Consider the following 19,528-nt stretch of genomic DNA (forward strand, 5'->3'; position numbering starts at 1 on the left):
AACCCAGTAATCGTGTGAATCCCTAGTGAGTGTAAGCCCGTTGGCGACCGACCCTACGCCGCCCCATCACCAATCCCGGCACCGGGTCCCCCCGCCCGGGCGCGCCCAATAACATCCAGCCGCACGCGGGCCCTGCCGGGCACGCAGCAGCCACGCAGACAAGCGGAGACGCCACGCGCACGCCGACACGGGGGGAGGGGGGTCAGCGCAGCCCATCCCTCCTCCCGCAGCCCAGCAAAGGAGTCCCTCCCCCCCCGGAAAACAGGGTGGTCCCCCGGGCCACCCGCGCGCCCATCTACCGGCCCTCGGGGATGGCAAGAGGGGACGCACCACCAACCCCATGCTCGTCCGCCCACCCGGGCCACGAACCGCCGCCGCAGCCCCCCAGCCGACACTGCATGCCACAGGGCCCCCAGCGGCCCACCAAGCCCAGGGCAGGACAGGGTCCCCCGCCGTAGCAGGCAACATCCAGCCGATACACCGCCGCCCAGCCAGCGATCCGCAGCGGCCCACAGGGCGGATACTCAGTTAGAGAAGAGAGGGGAAGGCGGAGGCAGGAGAACGCCGAGGACCCGCCGTGGGGCGACGCGAGACCGGAGCCCCGACCTCCCCCCACTCCCACAGCCGGAAGCCCAGGCAGAGATGTTTTTTTCAGACAGCAGTGGTTTCCACTGTGGAGTCCTCCCATGAATACCATTCTTGGCCATAGTTTTACATATAGTTGATGTGTGAACAGAGGTATTGGACAGCGCCAGTGATTTCTGTAAGTCTTTAGCAGACACTCAAGGGTTCTTTTTTACCTGAGTATTCTGCACTGAACTCTTGGCGTCATCTTTGTTGGTCGAAAACTCCTTGGGAGAGAAGCAACAGTGCCAAACGCTCTCCATTTGTAGACAACTTCTCTGACTGTTGACTGATGAACATCTACATTTTCAGAAATGGTTTTGTCTCCTTTCCCAGCTTTATACAAATCAGCAATCCTTGATCGCAGGTGTTTAGACAGATCTTTTGACCGAGCCATGATGCACATCAGGCAATGCTTCTCATCAAGACAATTCTTACCAGGTGTGTGTTTTATAGTGGGCAGGGAAGCTTTAAACCAATCAACAATGATTGGGCACACACCTGACTTAAAGTGTTTGGTAAAAATGGGTTTCAGTTGCTCTTTAAGTCTCCTTAGGCACACGGTTCACCTATTTTCCCCCTTCTGTCATTGTTTGCATGCTATCCTCATTAAAATATACAAACCTATAAATGTTTGGGTGGTTTTAGTTAAAGCAGTTCCGTCATGTGTGATTTGGAAAAGATCAGTTCACATTTGATGTGAGAAATTCCAAAAGGTTCACTTTTTCATGCCAGTGTAAGTGTACATATGTGTTATACCTTTACAAATTGCCAAAAATGAAGGAAGTCAAAAGCTTCAAAAAGCACAGTTGCCTTGTTTGCTGTCTGTCAAGCTGACAACTTCACGTTTAGTGAGGACAGAATATGTCATATTAATAAAGTAAAAAAAAGACAGTGAGTTACAACAAGGTACTGTTTATGCGACAAAAAAAAAAAAAAAAAAGATTGGAGAAAATTGGGCGGAGTAAAGTCGAAATTGCATAAGTCCCGTACGTCGTAACCCGGGGACTACCTGTTATATCGTAACCTGTAAACTCTCATAGTAGGGACGCGTGTAATGCCCTAATCAGCTCCAAGCCCCCCAAATTTCAGACATAAATCTTTGCATTAAATGCATTAAAACATGTAACAAATACATGTTACAATTAGATTTCCGCACAATAAACATAAAAAACAACCTATCATATCCTAAACACACCCTTCTTCCTGCCCACGGCCCACCCCACGAGCCTTAAGAAAGACCATGTTTAACTAAGCATTGTCATTTTTCTCGAGAACCTTTTGTTGACGTGTGATATGGTGACCCTGAATCCTCGCCTGAGTATTTTCTGTTTGCCTTACCGTTTGATCGCTGTCGACCTGAATAATTCGTCAACTTGCGCTTCGAATCCTTTTTCCAGCTTTCAAAATGGAGTCAGTACAAGGGATTATTTAGACTGAGGTGACCGCGCGGAGTTTGGCCTTTTGGCCGGGTTATTGGCTTCTCGCCGGCCCGGGTCGCTGGCCCAGCGCAGCTCCGGCAGTCTGGCTAAAAGGTCAGATTCCTTCAATATTGACCCCAAAAATAATTGTAAATGTCTCAAAAACGACATCAGCACAAATGAAAATTTTTACAGCATAAATGTAGCACAAACAAGTGACATTTAAATTTGCGTCTGATGGGGTGGGGGGCAACTTCACTGAGGTGTCATCGTGACGTGAAAGACTAGTGAGACATTTTAAAAAGAAAACATTTATTAAGAGCAAGCAAGTTGTATGCACAAATGAATCAAAAGACATAACATTTTTCTTTCTAGGAACGATATATATGATTTTTTTCCCCCATTTTATTACATCATTTCTCATGACTTTTTTTTTTCTTAAGATATTGAAAAATGTAACGAGACAAGGCAATTACACCCACAGGAAGTGAACAAAATGCGGGAGGGAGGGGTTGAGAATTGGGCTGTCAATCATTTGTAGCTCAACAGGTTCAACTTTTCCAATGGAATGTCTTATTAATACTTAACACTTGTGAAGTTAGGATGATTCGTGCACCCCAAAAAATTGCCCAGACTGTCTTTCTTGTTCCAAACGTCCCCTGGTAAAATAAAAAAAACATTTAAAACTACCACATATAAATAAAAACTGTTCGCGCTACCTCTACTCTATGCTAGCACAACTCCGGCCCGGAACGAAGCGTGTTGCGAGGGGACCTCTTCCAGACTTGATCTCAATTGTCCATCCCTTGTCAAGTCTCGCAGATGCTTGTACGTGTGCCTAATCTAAAAGTAGGTCATCAACATGAGTCACTAGGGAGTGCCGCAGTCACCCTTTGCCAGTGCATCCAAGGTCTTTACAACGGAAAGTGTTAAATCGGAGTGTGCTAAGTGGCTAACTCCCGATAAAATAGCACCAGATTTTGGCTTCCGTTAGCACAAACAATGTGATCTTCACATTCTTGCTGACCATTTTTGTTAGCGAGTAAAAAAAAAAAAAAAAAAGTCACGTCACAAACTACTGAGTCGAGAACTACAAAATCCCACATTTAAGACATTCCTTCCTAACAGCACTGCATTCACTGCTGTGCTGTCAGAAAATCCGACCTGGAGAGAAAAACACGAGAAACAAACATGGGTGTCATTAAAAAAAGGACAGTATCGGAATTTGGATGTTTAGAATTGTTGTTTCACAGCCCACTCTCGATTCTCAGATGTGTAACATTGTCTCTTAACGAATTGGGATGTACTGACCTGCGACATTTGAATGTAAACACAAATTGTCTCAACTTCAGTCGGATTTGGAAGGCAGTCAAAAGTCCTCCATTTACAGAAGCTGTGCATTAAGCTTTAGAAAATGGTCAGCAGTAATGTTTATCTGTGCATAGAAAGTGGGGTAAAACATACAAGTATGCCAATTTACAAAGCTGCTGTTGCCAGTTTACCGTATACGGATTCAGTTTCCTGAATCTGTACCCGCAAATTATTACTAAAACAGTTTTTAATTGAATAAAATTTTTCCAGTTGCTTCGAAATCAAATGCCTTGAGACCAGAAATACTAATGTGGTGACAGATAGCTCCAAGCCTCAGCAGATAAAGGACTTGTTATTGAAAAGCTTGTAGGGCTGCCGCGAACTATTATTTTGACAGTCATGAAGTCACCGGGTACCGTATTTTTCGGACTATAAGTCGCACCTGAGTATACAGTGTATCACAAAAGTGAGTACACCCCTCGCATTTCTGCAGATATTTCAGTACCGTATTGGCCCGAATATAAGACTGTGTTTTTTGCATTGAAATAAGACTGAAAAAGTGGGGATCGTCTTATATTCGTGGTCTAGACATTGTACCCATTCACGACGCTAGATGGCGCCAAATATCATTGAAGCGATGTTCTGTCACGACAGATCTCAGCTACTCTCAAGTTTCAAGTTCTGAAATTTCAATCATAGGTGCATTTCCACTTATAGACAAAAAAAATCCAGAACTCACATTGTATGATTTCTAAATAATTTATTTGTAATTTAATGGGGTTCATAAGTGTTTGTACCCCTGAGAAAATCAGTGCCAATATTTAGTGTAGAAGGCTTTGTTTGCAATTACAGAGGTCAGACGCTTTCTCCAGTTCTTCACCAGGTTTTAACATATGGAAATAGGAATTTTGGCCTATTCCTCCGCACAAATCTTCTCTAAATCTGTCAGGTTTCAGGGCTATCCTTGAGAAACACCAAGTTTCAGCTCCATCCAAAGATTTTCAGTTGGATTAAGGTTTGGAGACTGGCTAGGCCACTCCAGAACCTTGATATACATTTTACGAAGCCAATCCTTGGTTATTCTAGCTGTCTGCGTCCGGCCATTGTCATGTTGGAAGACAGTCACGGTTACCCCCCCAAAATCTCACAATATATGGCCCTGGTCAACCTTCCCTTCATACAGTGCAGTTGTCCAGACCCATGTTGAGAAAAACACCCCTAAAGCATGATGCTACCCCCCCATGCTTCACAGTAGGGATGGTGTTCTTGGGATGGTAGTCATGATTTTTCTTCCTCCAACAATTATGAGTGGAATTATGACTACTATGACCACATAACTTTCTCCCATGACGCATCTGGATCATCTAAAGGTCATTGGCAAACTTAAGCAGGGGAACCTTGCGTGCCATGGATGTTTTTAAACCATGACATCTTAGTGTATTACCAACAGCAACCTTTGAAATTGTGGTCCCAGCTCCTTTCAGGTCATTGACCAGCTCCTCCTGTGTAGTTCTTGGCTGATTCCTGACCATTCTTGGGATCAGTGAGACCCTACGAGGTAGATCTTGCATGGAGCCCCAGTTCGAGGAAGATTGACAGTCATGTTTAGCCTCTTCCATTTTCTAATAATTGCTCCAACGGTGGATCTTACATCACCAAGCTGCTTGACAATTGCACCATACCGCTTTCCAACCTTGTAGAGGTCTACAATTCTGTCTCTGGTGTCTTTGTTGTGTATGGGGTGGACAGGTGTTTATATGCAGCTAACCGCCTCAAACAGGTCAAAAAGTCAGACTCAAAAAGTCCACCTCCACTCCACTTATTTAGGAGAATAAGTGGAGGTGGACATTTTAAAGGCAACTAACAGGTCTTTGAGGCTCACAATTCTAGCTAATAGACAGGTGTACAAATACTTATTTGCAGCAGTATAATACAAATAAATTGTTAAAAAAATCATTCAGTGTGATGTCTGGATTTTTTTGTTTGTTTTTGATCGTCTCTCACAGTGGACAAGCACCTACCATGAAAAATTCTAACCTGCCCATCATTTCTATGAGGGGAGAACTTGCAATATCGCAGGGTGTTCAAATACTTCTGCTCCTCACTGAATGTATTTGATAAACTCCAAAACCAAGAATAGAAATGTCATCTTAAGGCAATTTAAAATAAAAAATTGAATACAGAACAACAGCCTGGATAAGTGTACAAGATGCTAATGTTACATGACGCATAAAAAAACCAAATGAGAACGTGCCCACTGCCCATTATTTTAACGTAACATGGCCATTAAGACTTATTCAGATGACTATTGCATAGATAACATGTTAACAAGTTTACTAAACCATCAGTGTCACTCCAAATCACTAATTATGATTTTCTTTTCAGTACCATTTTGTTCAAACCTCTGAAGTTGGCACCCCCATCAGACACAAATTTATATACGGTAAAAATGATGTCAATCGCTTGTGCTACGTTTGTGTACAAAAATTTCGTTTGTACTGCTATCATTTTTAAGATATTTATAATTCTTTTACAGGTCAATCTTAGGTCAGCCAGCCCCCAAGTTTTGATTAAAAAAAAAAAAAAAAAAGCTAAAAATGATGTCAATCGTTTATGCTTCGATTGTGCTGTAAAAAAAATTTTTGGGAGCTGTTACGAACGAGTTCAGTTTCTACACTGGTGACGTAATCCGAATTTCTACGTAAATCGGAATGACATTTCCTTTAGCGCAGCTTCATCTGGTGGCTGCATAACACAAACCCTTAGACCCCTTGTGCCTTACAACGCGGTGCGCCCCATATCTGAAAGTTTTAAAATAGGCAATTCATTGAAGGTGCGCCTTTTAATTGCGCCGCACCTTATAGTAGGGAAAATACCGGGAATGTGACTATGAAAAGGTTTCATTATTTTTTAACGTAGAAGCAGATGTTTGCGAGTATTAATTTTAAATTTTAACAAAGATAATCTGCTTTCATCGAGGACAACACAAATGAGATGTTGACTGTTGAATGTTGAATACAAAAAATGTCAAAAAAATCAAAAACTGAAGAGTATATGAACTGCTTAGTCGTTTTTCTTTTTAGCTAAAAAATTCAAAACTGAAGATTTGAACAATTTTTAGGTCTCCTATGTAGCTAAATGATATCAATATGGTATCAAATTATTTATGTATCTCTACATAATATATATCCTAGTTATCAATTTGAAAATCGATTAAAGTATTTTCCGCACTATAAGGTGCATCAGAGTATTAGGCGCACCTTCAACAATTGGTTTTCTGCCTTTTGGTAAGTTTTACGGCAGAGATTTTTGTGCTGTCTTACAGCGCCCTCTTGTGGTCGCTTTGCAACATGGTTTATTGAATTCTCGCAAATTCAATATGGCCAATCCAATATGTTCTCCGGCTGACGCCTTTGTTATAATGTTGTGCTTATATGAACCCTGGACAAGATTTGCCCGTAAGTATGGTTGTGTAAAAGAATGTATGTAATCTGTTATTACGAGAAATGTTACATTTTTTTTGTATGAGACGTTTTTTGTTTGTTTAGCAAACTTGTCTGGCGAGATAACGTTGTTGCTAATGCTAATGCTTGTGTACTTTTTTTGTAGTTCTACAACGGTCTTAGGAGGACAATGGCTTGAGGCCATTCATTTCATAAATCAGAACATCATTAGTTATTAAAGCGTTGTTAACTAGCTGTCTAGCTTGGGAAAAAGTAGACGCTTCGACATGAGGACAGCATAATTTGCCTATTTTAAAACTGCAGTGCTTGGGGTTGCGTTATGCATCCACTAGATGGAGCTAATCTAAAGGGAACGTCATGATTAACCAATATTACAAGGCGCATCAGATTATAAGGCACACTGTCGGCTTTTTAGAAAATTGAAGGCTTTTAGGTGTGCCTTATAGTATGGAAAATACGGTAGTTGCCTATCAGTCAATTCATCTTGGCAGCCCTATTTGCTTGGCACTAGTAGTGATAGTTTTTTTGTTAGCACAAATTTAAGTCTTTAAGCTAGTCTTCAACTTTTAAGAGTTTGGTGGCAGAGAAAGAAATATTGTTTTTTAGGTAGGGGAGTGCATATCTCTGTTCTGAAACATGCATTAAAAATCTGAATCATTTAAAAGATGAAGGTATTGGAAATTAAAAAAAAATGTTAAACACAATATATTTACGCAGAGTGACAAAAGACAGGCCCTTGAAAAATAAGAGACTAAATGCCAGTTTTAAAAGTATAACGTCACAACAAAATTTATTGTTCATTTAAATGGAAAATACCAAAGGCTTGATGTCGACGCCTTAAATGTTAAATCTTGCACTAATTAACAGTCCAAAAAGTCAATGCGCATGCACCACAAATCACATCTTTTACAACTAGATGTGATTTGTGCCTACAAAAAATATCACCAATCAGTCTTGTTATCAATGTTTTTTTTTTTTCAATCATTAATATGACAAGATTATGTCCATCACAAAAACCTGACATAGTATATCGTCATGTTTTAGAGGAATTTTTTTTTTTGGGCCATGTACACCAAAAGGTTTCAACACCAGTCTTCAACATAAACCATTGGAAAGGCAACTTGGTTAAAATAGAGATTATATTTCTGGCCACATTTAAACCGGGCCTGTCATATAGAAATACATTAGATACTTTAAAAGGAAAATCAGTAGAGGAAATAACAGCAATCTAAGGTGGATCTTCAGACCGATGCACTTGATATTTATATTGTATTAAGTAATCCTCAAGGCATTGAATGATCGTGTTTCAGTGCCACTGACGGCAATCGACGTCCAATCCATTTGAAATGGGAGAAGCTGGCAGTGATTGAATTCCCCTTTTAAATGGATTGGATGTTTACCACAGTCAATTGACGGCGAATGAGCAATTGCTTTAGCTTTTAAAGGTCTGTGCTGAGTGATCATCACACACTAAATGTAACTCGTAGCGTTAGCATAGCACTCGTGTTCACGTTAGCATTAGGCTATTGCTAACGTCGAGCGTCCTGGGGCGTCCAGGTGGGTGTAATTAATTGAAAATAACATGCTATTTCCTGCGGAGTGTGTGTTATGCGTCAGGGTTTCCCCTACAAGTAAAAGATTGTGGCGCACCGCCACACCAAAATAGAAGCCGCCACGCCTCGCAAAAGAGATTTTTTTTTAAAAAAGCCGTTTCAAACTAGCAGCAGCCTAGTGTGAAGGGTTCAGCAGCAACCTATTCATTGTGTATTACCATGTCCAAAACTATGCACGGCCCCCTTGAAATACAATCGGACTGGGGAGCTGTGACGTGGAGGGAAGCGAGTAGGAAGAATGGGAGAACAAGTGAGATAGCATGGGATAGCGGTCGCATGTCGCGGCAGCTCACTGTTATTTTGTTGTTGTTTTTCTTTATCATTGTTGCCACAATAAAGTGGGTAAGCCAATACAGACTCCTCTCCTTCTTCCCCCTCATCCAGGGCATTACAGTATTTTGGATCGGACTTTTTGGCTAAAGTGAGCGGTGGACGGCTGTCTTGTACAGAATGGCAAGTTTGAATGAAATTGCTTCGAGAGGCGGGCCCAAAATAGAACTTTGCTCTATTTTCAGAGCGCCACCGTGCTAACGTCAACAACACATCTGATAACAGAGGGGCATGTGTACTTACATCTGTGCTATCAGGCTGTTTCGAAGGACGGATATACGCAATCTCGGCTGACGAAACCTTGAAAAATGTGCTTTTTTTCCAAGTTCCGCGAGGTCTGGGACTCTTGAAAGATGACTCTTATACCTCTCCTTGCTAAGCTAAATGGTACCTCAATGTGCGTTTGTGTGGAAATGTCGTTCACGAAGAACAACAACAACAAAAACTATGCCTCTTCTCACCTAGTAAAACCTTTCCCCTACTCCTGCTCCTATTAGGGCCAATTAAAGGAAAAATAAGGACTACGAGATGTAAGTAGTACTACTGCTATGAGAAAAAATGTCGTATTCGTACGTAATACGTACGCGTAATGTAGCTGTGCGCATTTTACGTACATGTAGAGTAGCTGAGAGCTACGTCATTAGTCTGGCTAATGAAATATTTCAAAGATTTCAAGAAGAAGAAATTTCAAGATCTTTTTTATGGTTCTTCCTGGGAAAAAAATGTGGAAAAAAAATAATAAATCTCATTTGTCATGATATGACGCAATTTTGTCGTGGCACGACATGGTGAGGCTGTCTGAGTGATGCAGCCCACGACCACAAATTCTAAAAATGCTAGGGTACGTGATAGATTTGTAGATGTTTGTAGATGCTACAATATGTGCTCGTCTGTCAATGTTCATTCGAGATGGTTGGAACTTGGAAACTTTTTTTATTTATTATATTTATTTTTGGAGTGAATCTTTCAAATTTTTCAAACAAAAATAGTGCGTAAACGGCGGGTAAAACTTGACGAAATTAATCTGAGTTTTCGTCAACAAAAACTAGACGAAGACAAACACATTTTCAAATGACTAAAATATGACTAAGACCGATAAGTATTATCGTCCAAAAGTAAGACGAAAATTAAAAGGGCTGCCAAAAAAAAAAAAACACTTGTTCTGAGTTGAACCGTACTTTCATAATCATCCTAGCGATACTTGCTTTGCTTTGTATGGAGACCCAAAAAGGGACATCAACAGAAATAAAATAAATTTAAGTAATCTGGTGCGCACCAGATTGTTTCTACTGCGCACCACAAACTATCTGGTAAACATTAACATTATATAGCATTTAAGCTAGCGGACTTTTACTATGCAAGTTAGCCAATTGCTGTAAACATTAGCATTTAGATAATGCCTCATAGGGGGAAATTCAGGCATTGCAGCAGCTCAGAAAGTGTAAAATCAAATGAATAACATACAGACAAACTAAAAGAATTACATAAAAAGGTTAGTTACCTACGACTAAAATACAAATAGAAGCTAACATAACTGCAGGTCGGCAGACTCGGCACTATGTCGGAAACATACAAAAAAGAAGGTACCTGTCATTGTTCTTATAATTAATGTACATTTAATCGCGAGCACAGACCTCTGCTGTTATACTGTAAAGTCTGAACGAAGTGGGCACCAAGCAACGGCCTATACTGCTCCATTCTGCATGAAGTTGGTATAAAACGCTGACTGAAGAACTGCCCATCTGCCATATAGAGCATTGTACGTGCCTTATATAGCATTTAAGCTAGAGGACTTTGCTATGCAAGAAGTAGTCATGCAGCTGAGTGAGAGAAAGAGGGGAAAGATTACAGTTTAGCTCATTGTCTAGCTAGGACTTAGCTCCAACATCTTGGCATGGACAGTACAATGACGTATAATACATGTTTTTGGATAGTTATTTTGGAATTTAGGGGTACTTAAAGGGTGAATTCCGATTTACGTGGAAATTCGGGTTACGTCGCCAGCGTAGGAATGGAACTCGTTCGTAACCCAGGGACTACCTGCATTATTAAGTTATTTCTGTACCCAAAGTGGATCCGTCCTGAGGATACATTCAATGCCTTGAGAATAAGAGCAGCATGATGAGTGAGAATATCCACAAGGATATTGATTAAATATTTTGAAATCTTATTTGAATTAATTTAAAATGAAACACTAACAGCGATGATTTACGATTCAGTGCATGGTGAAAATCATAGTGAAGTTGAAGGTGAAGTATTTCCATTTTATTCTTGCCAGGAATTGACCTCCAACATGCATGTTGGATTAATTCACCGTATTTTTTTTGGTGTTTGTTTTCAAATTTTTCATAATAACTAATTTGAAACAGTTTTTGTTTTTTAATCAATCCGAGTAAAATTCATACAGGCAAGATTCAAACTTCATACTTCACCTGTGAAAGTATACTTCACCTGTATAGTATATTACATTTGCATCAGTTCAAAGTGCTGCACACATCATTGTTGTTTGATTGTGTAGCTAACCCGCGCTAGCAGGATGGACGGTGTTACTAGGGTGGAATACTTTCACAGCACATAAACCTGCCTGTTATACAGGTGGGTCTGTAAGGCAACAAACAGTTCCTCTTTTAGGACAATGAACTGCAAGATTCTTGCTGCTTTGCCCGGAGCAATCAATTTATACGATCAAGATAAAACATTTGAATCAATCTTTATGATGCCCCTCGTCTTCCCTACTAGGACGTGTATTTGATTGCCGGCGCCCGACTGCAGCTACGTTTTGGCCGCGCGTGAAAAGAGCGCAACTGACTCTTGATGGCATTGGAGTCGGTGGATTTAGCACAGGGTTTGCGTGTCGAACTTGCAGTCTTTCTCCCAAACCTTGGCTGTTTTACACACACTACTTCCAGGCTTTCAGAACCATACCTATTTTCGGGGTCGTCGTCATCCCCTGCTGCCCAGGCGGGCCCAGCTTCATCCTCATCGCCTGCAAAATAAATAGCAATCAGGAATTGCCATGTGAAGCCTTAATAAGGGGTCACCGACTTGAGGTATCCATTCCTCACAGGTTGCCTCCTTTAGTAAATGAGTTTTCTTACTGAATTTGGCATACTGCCCAAAAAAGGGGCAACTATTGCACCACGTCAGGCCCGAGAATGAAAACACCATTTTTATAATGTTAATCTCATATGTCTCATGAACAGTCTCACCCATTTTGAGGAATATATAACTCCTAGGCACTCAAATGTGCACCCTGTAAATCGACTAAAATTGCATATCTTTTCCACATTCAATCCAAAATACTGTTTTTTGGGGGGTTTGGGATATGAGTCCATGAAACTTTTTGGTGCAGTTTTGAACAAGGTACTGATTCCCCAAATTTCATCACTTTACGTTGAAAAAAAACCTAATCGGAGAGGTCTTTTTGAAAAATTCAAGGGGACGAGTTTTCGCACAGTTGCAAAATTATTGAAATTTACGCTAAATCGCATGTATCTGCAAATTTTGTTGACTTTTCCAGCATGTTAAGGCCTCCAAATTGTCCAGCTTCATTTGCCATGGAAAAAAAAAAAAAAAAAAAACTACGCCTGCAAGCAGGACTGAACGGGCCCTCGCAGTTTGGCGCAATTCGGAAGTCGCCCAACTCGGACGGCACACAAGTCAGGGTGGTGGCAGATTGTCCCCCTGTCATCATCTCATGAGAACCTAACTTGCTCAAAACTCGCTTCTTTTTGGGGATTAGAAATACATTCATACACCTAGGAGAAAAAAAAACCCTATTGAAGAGTGTCCTACAAAAAAAGGAGGCGCTACAGTACGAAACCTCAATATTTTCCATCAGGCATCTGGACACATGCCTGATGCAGGTTTGAAGTCAATTTTTTTCCCTTGGCGGAGGAGCCTGTCTAGTAATAAAGGGAGTTTCCTGCTCCCGGTAGGGACACCAGGATAATATTTCCACGCAGTTGTGTTCAGGTTGGTATACCTCGAATACATGCCAGATGTATTAGGCATGTGCCAAAAAAATGGCCAACTTTGGCACGCCGCCCAGGTCAGGCCCGTGAATGAAAACTCCATTTTGGTAACCTAAGATCTCATATGTCTCATGAACAGTCTCACCAATTTTGAGGAGGATCCAACAAACTCCCTAGGTGCCAATGTCTCAGACATTCACACTGTGACTCGATATAAACTTCACATTTAATCCAAAAATACCCGATTTTCTGTTGGGTTTGGAATATGGTGCTTGGGCACTAACAATTCGTGCATGAAAGGGTTAAACCCTTTTATGTCTCGATGGATTTTCTGACAAGAAAACACAAGGGAATATGACAAACTCCAGTGTGGCACATTAAAACTGTTCAAGCATCAATGGTATTAAGATAAAAAGGCGTAGAAGTAGACTATCATTTGTCAGACTCACCAGATAATTGATGGAAAGCTGCCGGTTCCAGTAACGCCGCATCATCTGTGATCTCTTTCATCTTATCATCGCCGCCGATTTCATCATCGCCTGAATCATCTTCGCGGTCGTCCTCACTGGACATCGACGACATCTCCATCACTTCCTGGTGTACCAGATTCTTGTGCTTTCTCGCCATCCCGATCACCTGCTGTCGGGCGCAACTTTCCGTCTCGCTCTGGACGAGATGAGACTTGCCGATGGGCCGGATGGTCTTCAAGCGCTGCATTTTAGGCTGCATGTCTAGATCCTCGCTAGAGGAATCCGCCCCCCTTTCCTGTCGAGCCTTCGCCAAGGTCTCGGAATCGGGTGAACGATCCAGCAGCTTACGTTTGCGGCGCATTCTCTCCGGCGATATCGGGGTGTTCTTCGTGAGCCAGAAGAGACGTTTCTTAGCCACTTTGGTAGACGCTTGACTGCCTTCGTCGTCCTCGTCGTCTTCGCTGCGATGCTCGTCGGAGCTTTGAGTCATCGCGACTCGCTCGAGGAGCGCTGCCGGGATTTCGTCTGAGTCGGAGTCATCTCGGGTCTGGCTTAAACTTTGTTCTTCGGTGGTTTGGGGGTCCGCGGAGCTCGGCGGCGCCTCCGTGTCCGAGTCGCTTTCGCTAGCTGCCGAGCGGAGCGACGGCTTACCCTTGACGTCGCTGGGACGACGCAACGGTGTTGTCTTCACGCGGGGGGACCGCCGATTGCCTTGCTCTTCTTCCAGGTGGAGTGATGTGCTTGCGTTCTCAATGCTCATTTTACCATCAGCAACAGCTGTCTCTTCATTTCCCGACGCATCTGTTCCCTTAAAAAGCTCTTCACCGGTGTCTTCTAGATGAAGCTGTACATCAGAGCAGGGCTCCTCCTCTTCCTCCTCCTCCACTGGTACTGGTGTAAGTTTGACCACTAGCTTTTTAGTCACGTTGGCTTGACTCGGAGAAGACTCCGAGTCAGACCTCGGCAAACTCAGTCCATCATCGTGCAAAGGCGAGTCCACGTCCTCGCCTGCGCATCTCGCATCTGTGAGAACTTCCTCTTCCGCATTTGACAGTTTCCGCAAGTTTCCACCGCCGGTGAGCCCCGCGTCTGCTTCTGCGGCAGGCGGACTCACGAAATTAGTGCGGAGTAACTCCTCCCAATGGCTGGAGACATCCAAGTCGCTGAATTCTTCTTTAAGGCTTTCCTCCAAAGCCGCCAGAGACGTTCGCATGGATTTCACCACCGCCAAATAAGACTTCAGATAGATGCTTCGAACGCCTTGTTTAGTCTTTGTTGCGGTATGAATGAAAGCAATAAAGCTCGCATTCACGTTGTTCGCCGAGTCGACTAAATGTTTAACCTTTGCGGTCATATCTTTGGAGACGTTTAAAGTGCCGTAGTTGAACTCGACGCTACCTTCCATACCGTTGTGATCCCAATTCTGGAAGGGGAGGATTTGAGGTAGAGGAATCGTGCCGTATAGTTCCGACTTCCCCGGCTCGGCTCGGTTTCTCTTGCGTTGCTGCTGCCACAGGTGCTCCATGTTCTCCAGCACGCTGTCGCAGGCCATCACCAGGCCAAAAAGGGGCTCGGGATTGCACACGTAGCAGTACCACTTGCTCTCCAAGATACCGGAGAGCTCCTTTCGCCCTAAATTTCGCAGAATGCACTTCTTGCAAAAAGCATTACTGCAGTAATCACAGCAGATGAGGTTGCCTCCTTCTGCACACCAACTGCAGGAAGGAAAATAAAGATTTGAGCTCCCGTTTCATATCAAAATTAGGGCTGTCAAACGATTAAAATTTTTAATCGAGTTAATCACAGCTTAAAAATTAATTTATCGTAATTAATCGCAATTCAAACCATCTCTAAAATATGCCATATTTTTCTGTAAATTATTGTTGGAATGGAAAGATATGACAAGATGGATGTATACATTCAACCTACTGTACCTAAGTACTGTATTTGTTTATTATAACAATAAATCCACAAGATAACATTAAGATCATAAACATTCTTGCAGTGAAAGGGATCCACAGATAGAAAGACTTGTAATTCTTAAAAGATAAATGTGAGTACAAGTTATAGTAATTTTGATAGTTTGTATATTGTGACTAAATATTGCCATCTACTGTATTTGTTGAGCGAAACGAACTGTTTGAATGAGTTTGACCAAACTAAGTATCATTTTGCAAAGCTATTTTGATTAGGAATGCCAGTTCTCTTTGAATTGAGCGCTTTTCTTTTTGTGAACATTATTTTTTTTGGGAGAGATAGGAATTAGGGTTGTTCCGATCATGTTTTTTTTGCTCCCGATCCGATCCCGATTGTTTTAGTTTGAGTATCTGCCGATCCCGATATTTCCCCATCCGTTTGCCTTTTTTTTGCTCCCGATTCAATTCCAATCATTCCCGATAATTTTTCCCAATCATATACATTTTGGCAATGCATTAAGAAAAAAAATGAACAAAACAGACGAATATATACATTCAACATACAGTACATAAGTACTGTATTTGTTTATTATGACAATAAATCCTCAAGATGGCATTTACATTATTAACATTCTTTCTGTGAGAGGGATCCACAGATAGAGAGACTTGTCATTCTTAAAGGATAAATGTGACGTATATTGTGACTAAATATTGCCATCTAGTGTATTTGTTGAGCTTTCAGTAAATGATACTGACGCCATTTAACTTCTGCCCAAATGCATGATGGGAAGTGCAACCATGACTGTGCATAGGGCTACCAATTGATATATCTTCTCTGTGTTGGGAAAGAACATAGGGTGTTAAGAAAATTATCAACTACTACCTTTCTTCCCCACATTCCAACGTTATATTCAATTGCTCAGAGAGGTATTGTAAGGCTTTAACCACTTATAAAATGGCTCCAGAGGCTGTCGAACTTCTCTCTACTCATTATACGCTGCCTTTTAGCGCTATCTATAGGTAAAACGGCGTCTTTACAAATTGAACGCGACAATGCGTGAGTGGGTCGTGCAGCACATGTGTAAATTACTTAACGTGATTAATTTTTAAAAATTAATTACCGCCATTAACGCAATAAATTTGATAGCCCTACTTTAAGCCAAAACTACTCTGGATGAGTGTAAGACATTTTGTCTGTAACGTTAACTACAATTAGATAACAATTTAAATTAAAAAAATATATATATATATTTTAAAAAAAGCATGCCCGATATTTTTTTGCCGATTCCGATACTTTGAAAATGACGTGATCGGACCCGATCGATCGACATCTTTAATAGAAATATTATTTTTGTTGTGCTTTCACTAAATGATACTGTAGCGACTTAACTGTTCTTAGCTGCCCAAATGCATGATGGGAAGTTGCGAAACCATGACAGTCAGTGGTGGCGGCAAATGTTATATCTTCTCTGCGTTGGGTTCAAATACAGGGTGTTAAGAAAAAGCTCATCGCCTGTTATTCCTCCCCACGTCACTCGCCACAATAGTTATAATTGATGTGGAAGAGATGCCAAAGTATATACCAATAAATAGCACGGCTCCAATGATTGTCTCAATGTAGCAATGCTAACGTTTACAGTTTTTAAGATAGATGCGTTACCTTATTTTGTATGTCTGAATTGTAATTCTACGGTGTGTTGATGAAACATCTGCGAAATGAACTGGAGTCTCATATGTCATCTATCGCAAGTTAGTTAGATGGACTTACGACCAGTGTTGTTAATAACGGTGTTAGAATATAACAGCGTTACTAACGGCGTTATTTTTTTCAGTGGTGAGTAATCTAATTAATTACTTTTCTCATCTTGGCCAAGCCGTTACCGTTACTGAAGTGGGAAAGGCGTGCGTTACTGTGCGTTACTATGAATGACGCGAGAAAGGTCTGAGAGAGACGGACTCATGGCGACGAGAGAGCTGAGCAGGAGTGGGGACGCTGTTGCAAACGCGATGCTAGGTGGCTCCTGACTGTAGCCAATAGCCTACAAACTACGCCCACATGATGCTACGTTAGATATCACATACTATAGAAGTAGATGCAAATGACAGACACGGTGGCATTAGCAAGAAATATATATATTGAACTAGATGCGTTAGTCAACAGCCACCATCTTAAAGCAGTAGACCTCTCAGGAAGGCTCTGTTGTAGAGAACCTTCCTGGCAAAGCTAAGTAACTGTTTATCTAAAATGCTCCTAAATCGGCAAAATCTCGACTTAAAGCTATCTTTAAATGATGAAACTGTTTTAAAACTTACACATGTCAAAAGTAGACAGAAGGGAACTAACGCAATAACGCAATTTTAACAACTTTAACGGTTGATTCAGAACATTGTTTTTTTTTTTTTTTGACGAAAAAAAAACATGAAAATTATCACTAGTTACTTTGCCAAGTAATTAATTACTTTTACATTCAGGTAACTGAGTTACTAACGCAATTACTTTTTGGGAGAAGTAATTTGTAACTGTAATGAATTACCTTTTTAAAGTAATATTAACAACACTGCTTTCAACCCCCCCCCCCCCCCCCCCCCAAATGTTCTCCCCGGAACTAAACAAATCACGTAGGTCACCCTTTTTGACTTCAAAACGGCAAATGTCACCGAAAGGTGAGAGATTTTCATGCCTGTACATATCAAATGCAACCTCTACAAGTAAATGTAAATTTTCTTATTTGAATCCTACCGGCACTGCTCATCCATCCCATCTCCATCCTTGCTGATGTCATCACTTGAGTAATATTTGTAACATGACTGTAAAAAAAAAAAAAAACAACAACAAAAACACAACTGAAAATAACATTGTATTCAACAAGAAAAATCCCAAGGACAAGATAATAGAAGAACATGATGAAAATTAGGGGTGTGACAATTAGGGATGGAAACCTCTTGCAGCGTTCCTACAGGTTTCCTCAGGTTAAATTTAAGACTTTTTAAGATATACCGTATTGGCCCGAATATAAGACAGCCCTGATTATAAGACGACCCCCTCTTTTTCATGACTCAAGTTTGAGAAAAAGACTTTTTGAACACCAAATTAATTTTCATACAGAAAATAATTACATCTGAAACATATGATTATAACAACATATTTGAGAGAGAAAAGCATGTTATTTTGCCTCATTCAAATCTTAATATCTGAACATTTAAATATGTAAACTAAAGTGCAATCACATTTGTAAATGAATGGCTTCTGGTTTTTGAAATGTAAATAAACCTTGTGATAAAGCAACAAAATTGCAATAACTGCAATAACCATCAAAGTGAAGTTTAACTAACTGTAGTCTTGAAACAAATCTGAATAAGGAAAAACATTGCAATAAAATAATGCAAACTGGTTAAACTTGAGAGTAGCTGAGATCTGTCATGACAGAACATGGCTTCAATGATATCTGGCGCCATATAGCGTCGTGAATGGGTATAATGTCTAGACCGCGAATATAAGATGACCCCCACTTTTTCATTCTTATTTCAATGCAAAAAACACTGTCTTATATTCGGGCCCATACGGTATTAGGCTGAGGGTCCCAATACTTTTGTCCGGCCAATTTTTTTAGTTTTGTGGAAAATGATAATGATTTAATTTTTTTTTTTCATTCTCTTTTGCATTTTTTTCATTGCAAGCAAAATAAATGAAGATATTACTACAAAGTATTTGTAATTGCAATCATTTTCTGGGAGAAATTGAGCATTATCTGACAGAATTGCAGGGGTGCCAATACTTTTGGCCAGCACTGTACATCATAAATTTTGTGACCCAGATCTGAAAATTCAAGACTTTTTCAAGAATTTTAAGGTATTATTTCCAAATTCATAATGTTTTTAAAACTCTTTAAGACCCCGCGGGACCCCAGAGAATGTTAGGTTTCACCCACCTTGCAGATGAGTACTTGGAGAACTGGGTGCCGAATAAGGGAATCTCTCTGAAAGTGGTTGACCTGGCGGCCGCAAGCAGTGCAGCTGACAATTTCTAAATGTTCGCCTCCTGTAAAAGCACACAACACTGTTACAAATGCTACAAATATGTAGTCTTTTATCTTGCAACATTTTCACCAAAACTTGACTAACCACCACGTCGTCTTGGAAATTCTTTCCGTAAGACATTAGTTTTCCGGCTGCGGAACTCGGGACCCCTGAAGTCATCCCTGCCATTATCTACAGGTTCAGGTCGGACAAAAACGGTACCTGGACAAAGCATGGCAAACTAGTCATTAAATACAGTGTATCACAAAAGTGAGTACACCCCTCGCATTTCTGCAGATATTTAAAGATATCTTTTCATGGGACAATACTAACAAAATGGCACTTTGACACAATGAAAGTAGTCTGTGTGCAGCATATATAATAGAGT

At 41.0% G+C, this 19,528-nt stretch overlaps 1 protein-coding gene across 1 annotated transcript in view; it reads right to left on the reverse strand.

Annotated features, from left to right (window-relative positions):
* LOC130906425 (transcriptional regulator ATRX-like) overlaps positions 1 to 19,528 on the reverse strand; it is a 60,057-nt gene that overhangs the window by 33,185 nt on the left and 7,344 nt on the right. The window contains exons 6-10 of the mRNA XM_057820759.1: positions 19,246 to 19,362; positions 19,053 to 19,162; positions 17,864 to 17,931; positions 13,187 to 14,922; positions 11,689 to 11,749 (exon numbers count right to left, since the gene is read on the reverse strand). Of these exons, the coding sequence (XP_057676742.1) occupies positions 11,689 to 11,749; positions 13,187 to 14,922; positions 17,864 to 17,931; positions 19,053 to 19,162; positions 19,246 to 19,362 (2,092 nt within the window). The remainder of the gene's footprint in view (positions 1 to 11,688; positions 11,750 to 13,186; positions 14,923 to 17,863; positions 17,932 to 19,052; positions 19,163 to 19,245; positions 19,363 to 19,528) is intronic.

Source organism: Corythoichthys intestinalis, chromosome 18 (assembly GCF_030265065.1).
Source record: "Corythoichthys intestinalis isolate RoL2023-P3 chromosome 18, ASM3026506v1, whole genome shotgun sequence".
NCBI lineage: Eukaryota > Metazoa > Chordata > Actinopteri > Syngnathiformes > Syngnathidae > Corythoichthys > Corythoichthys intestinalis.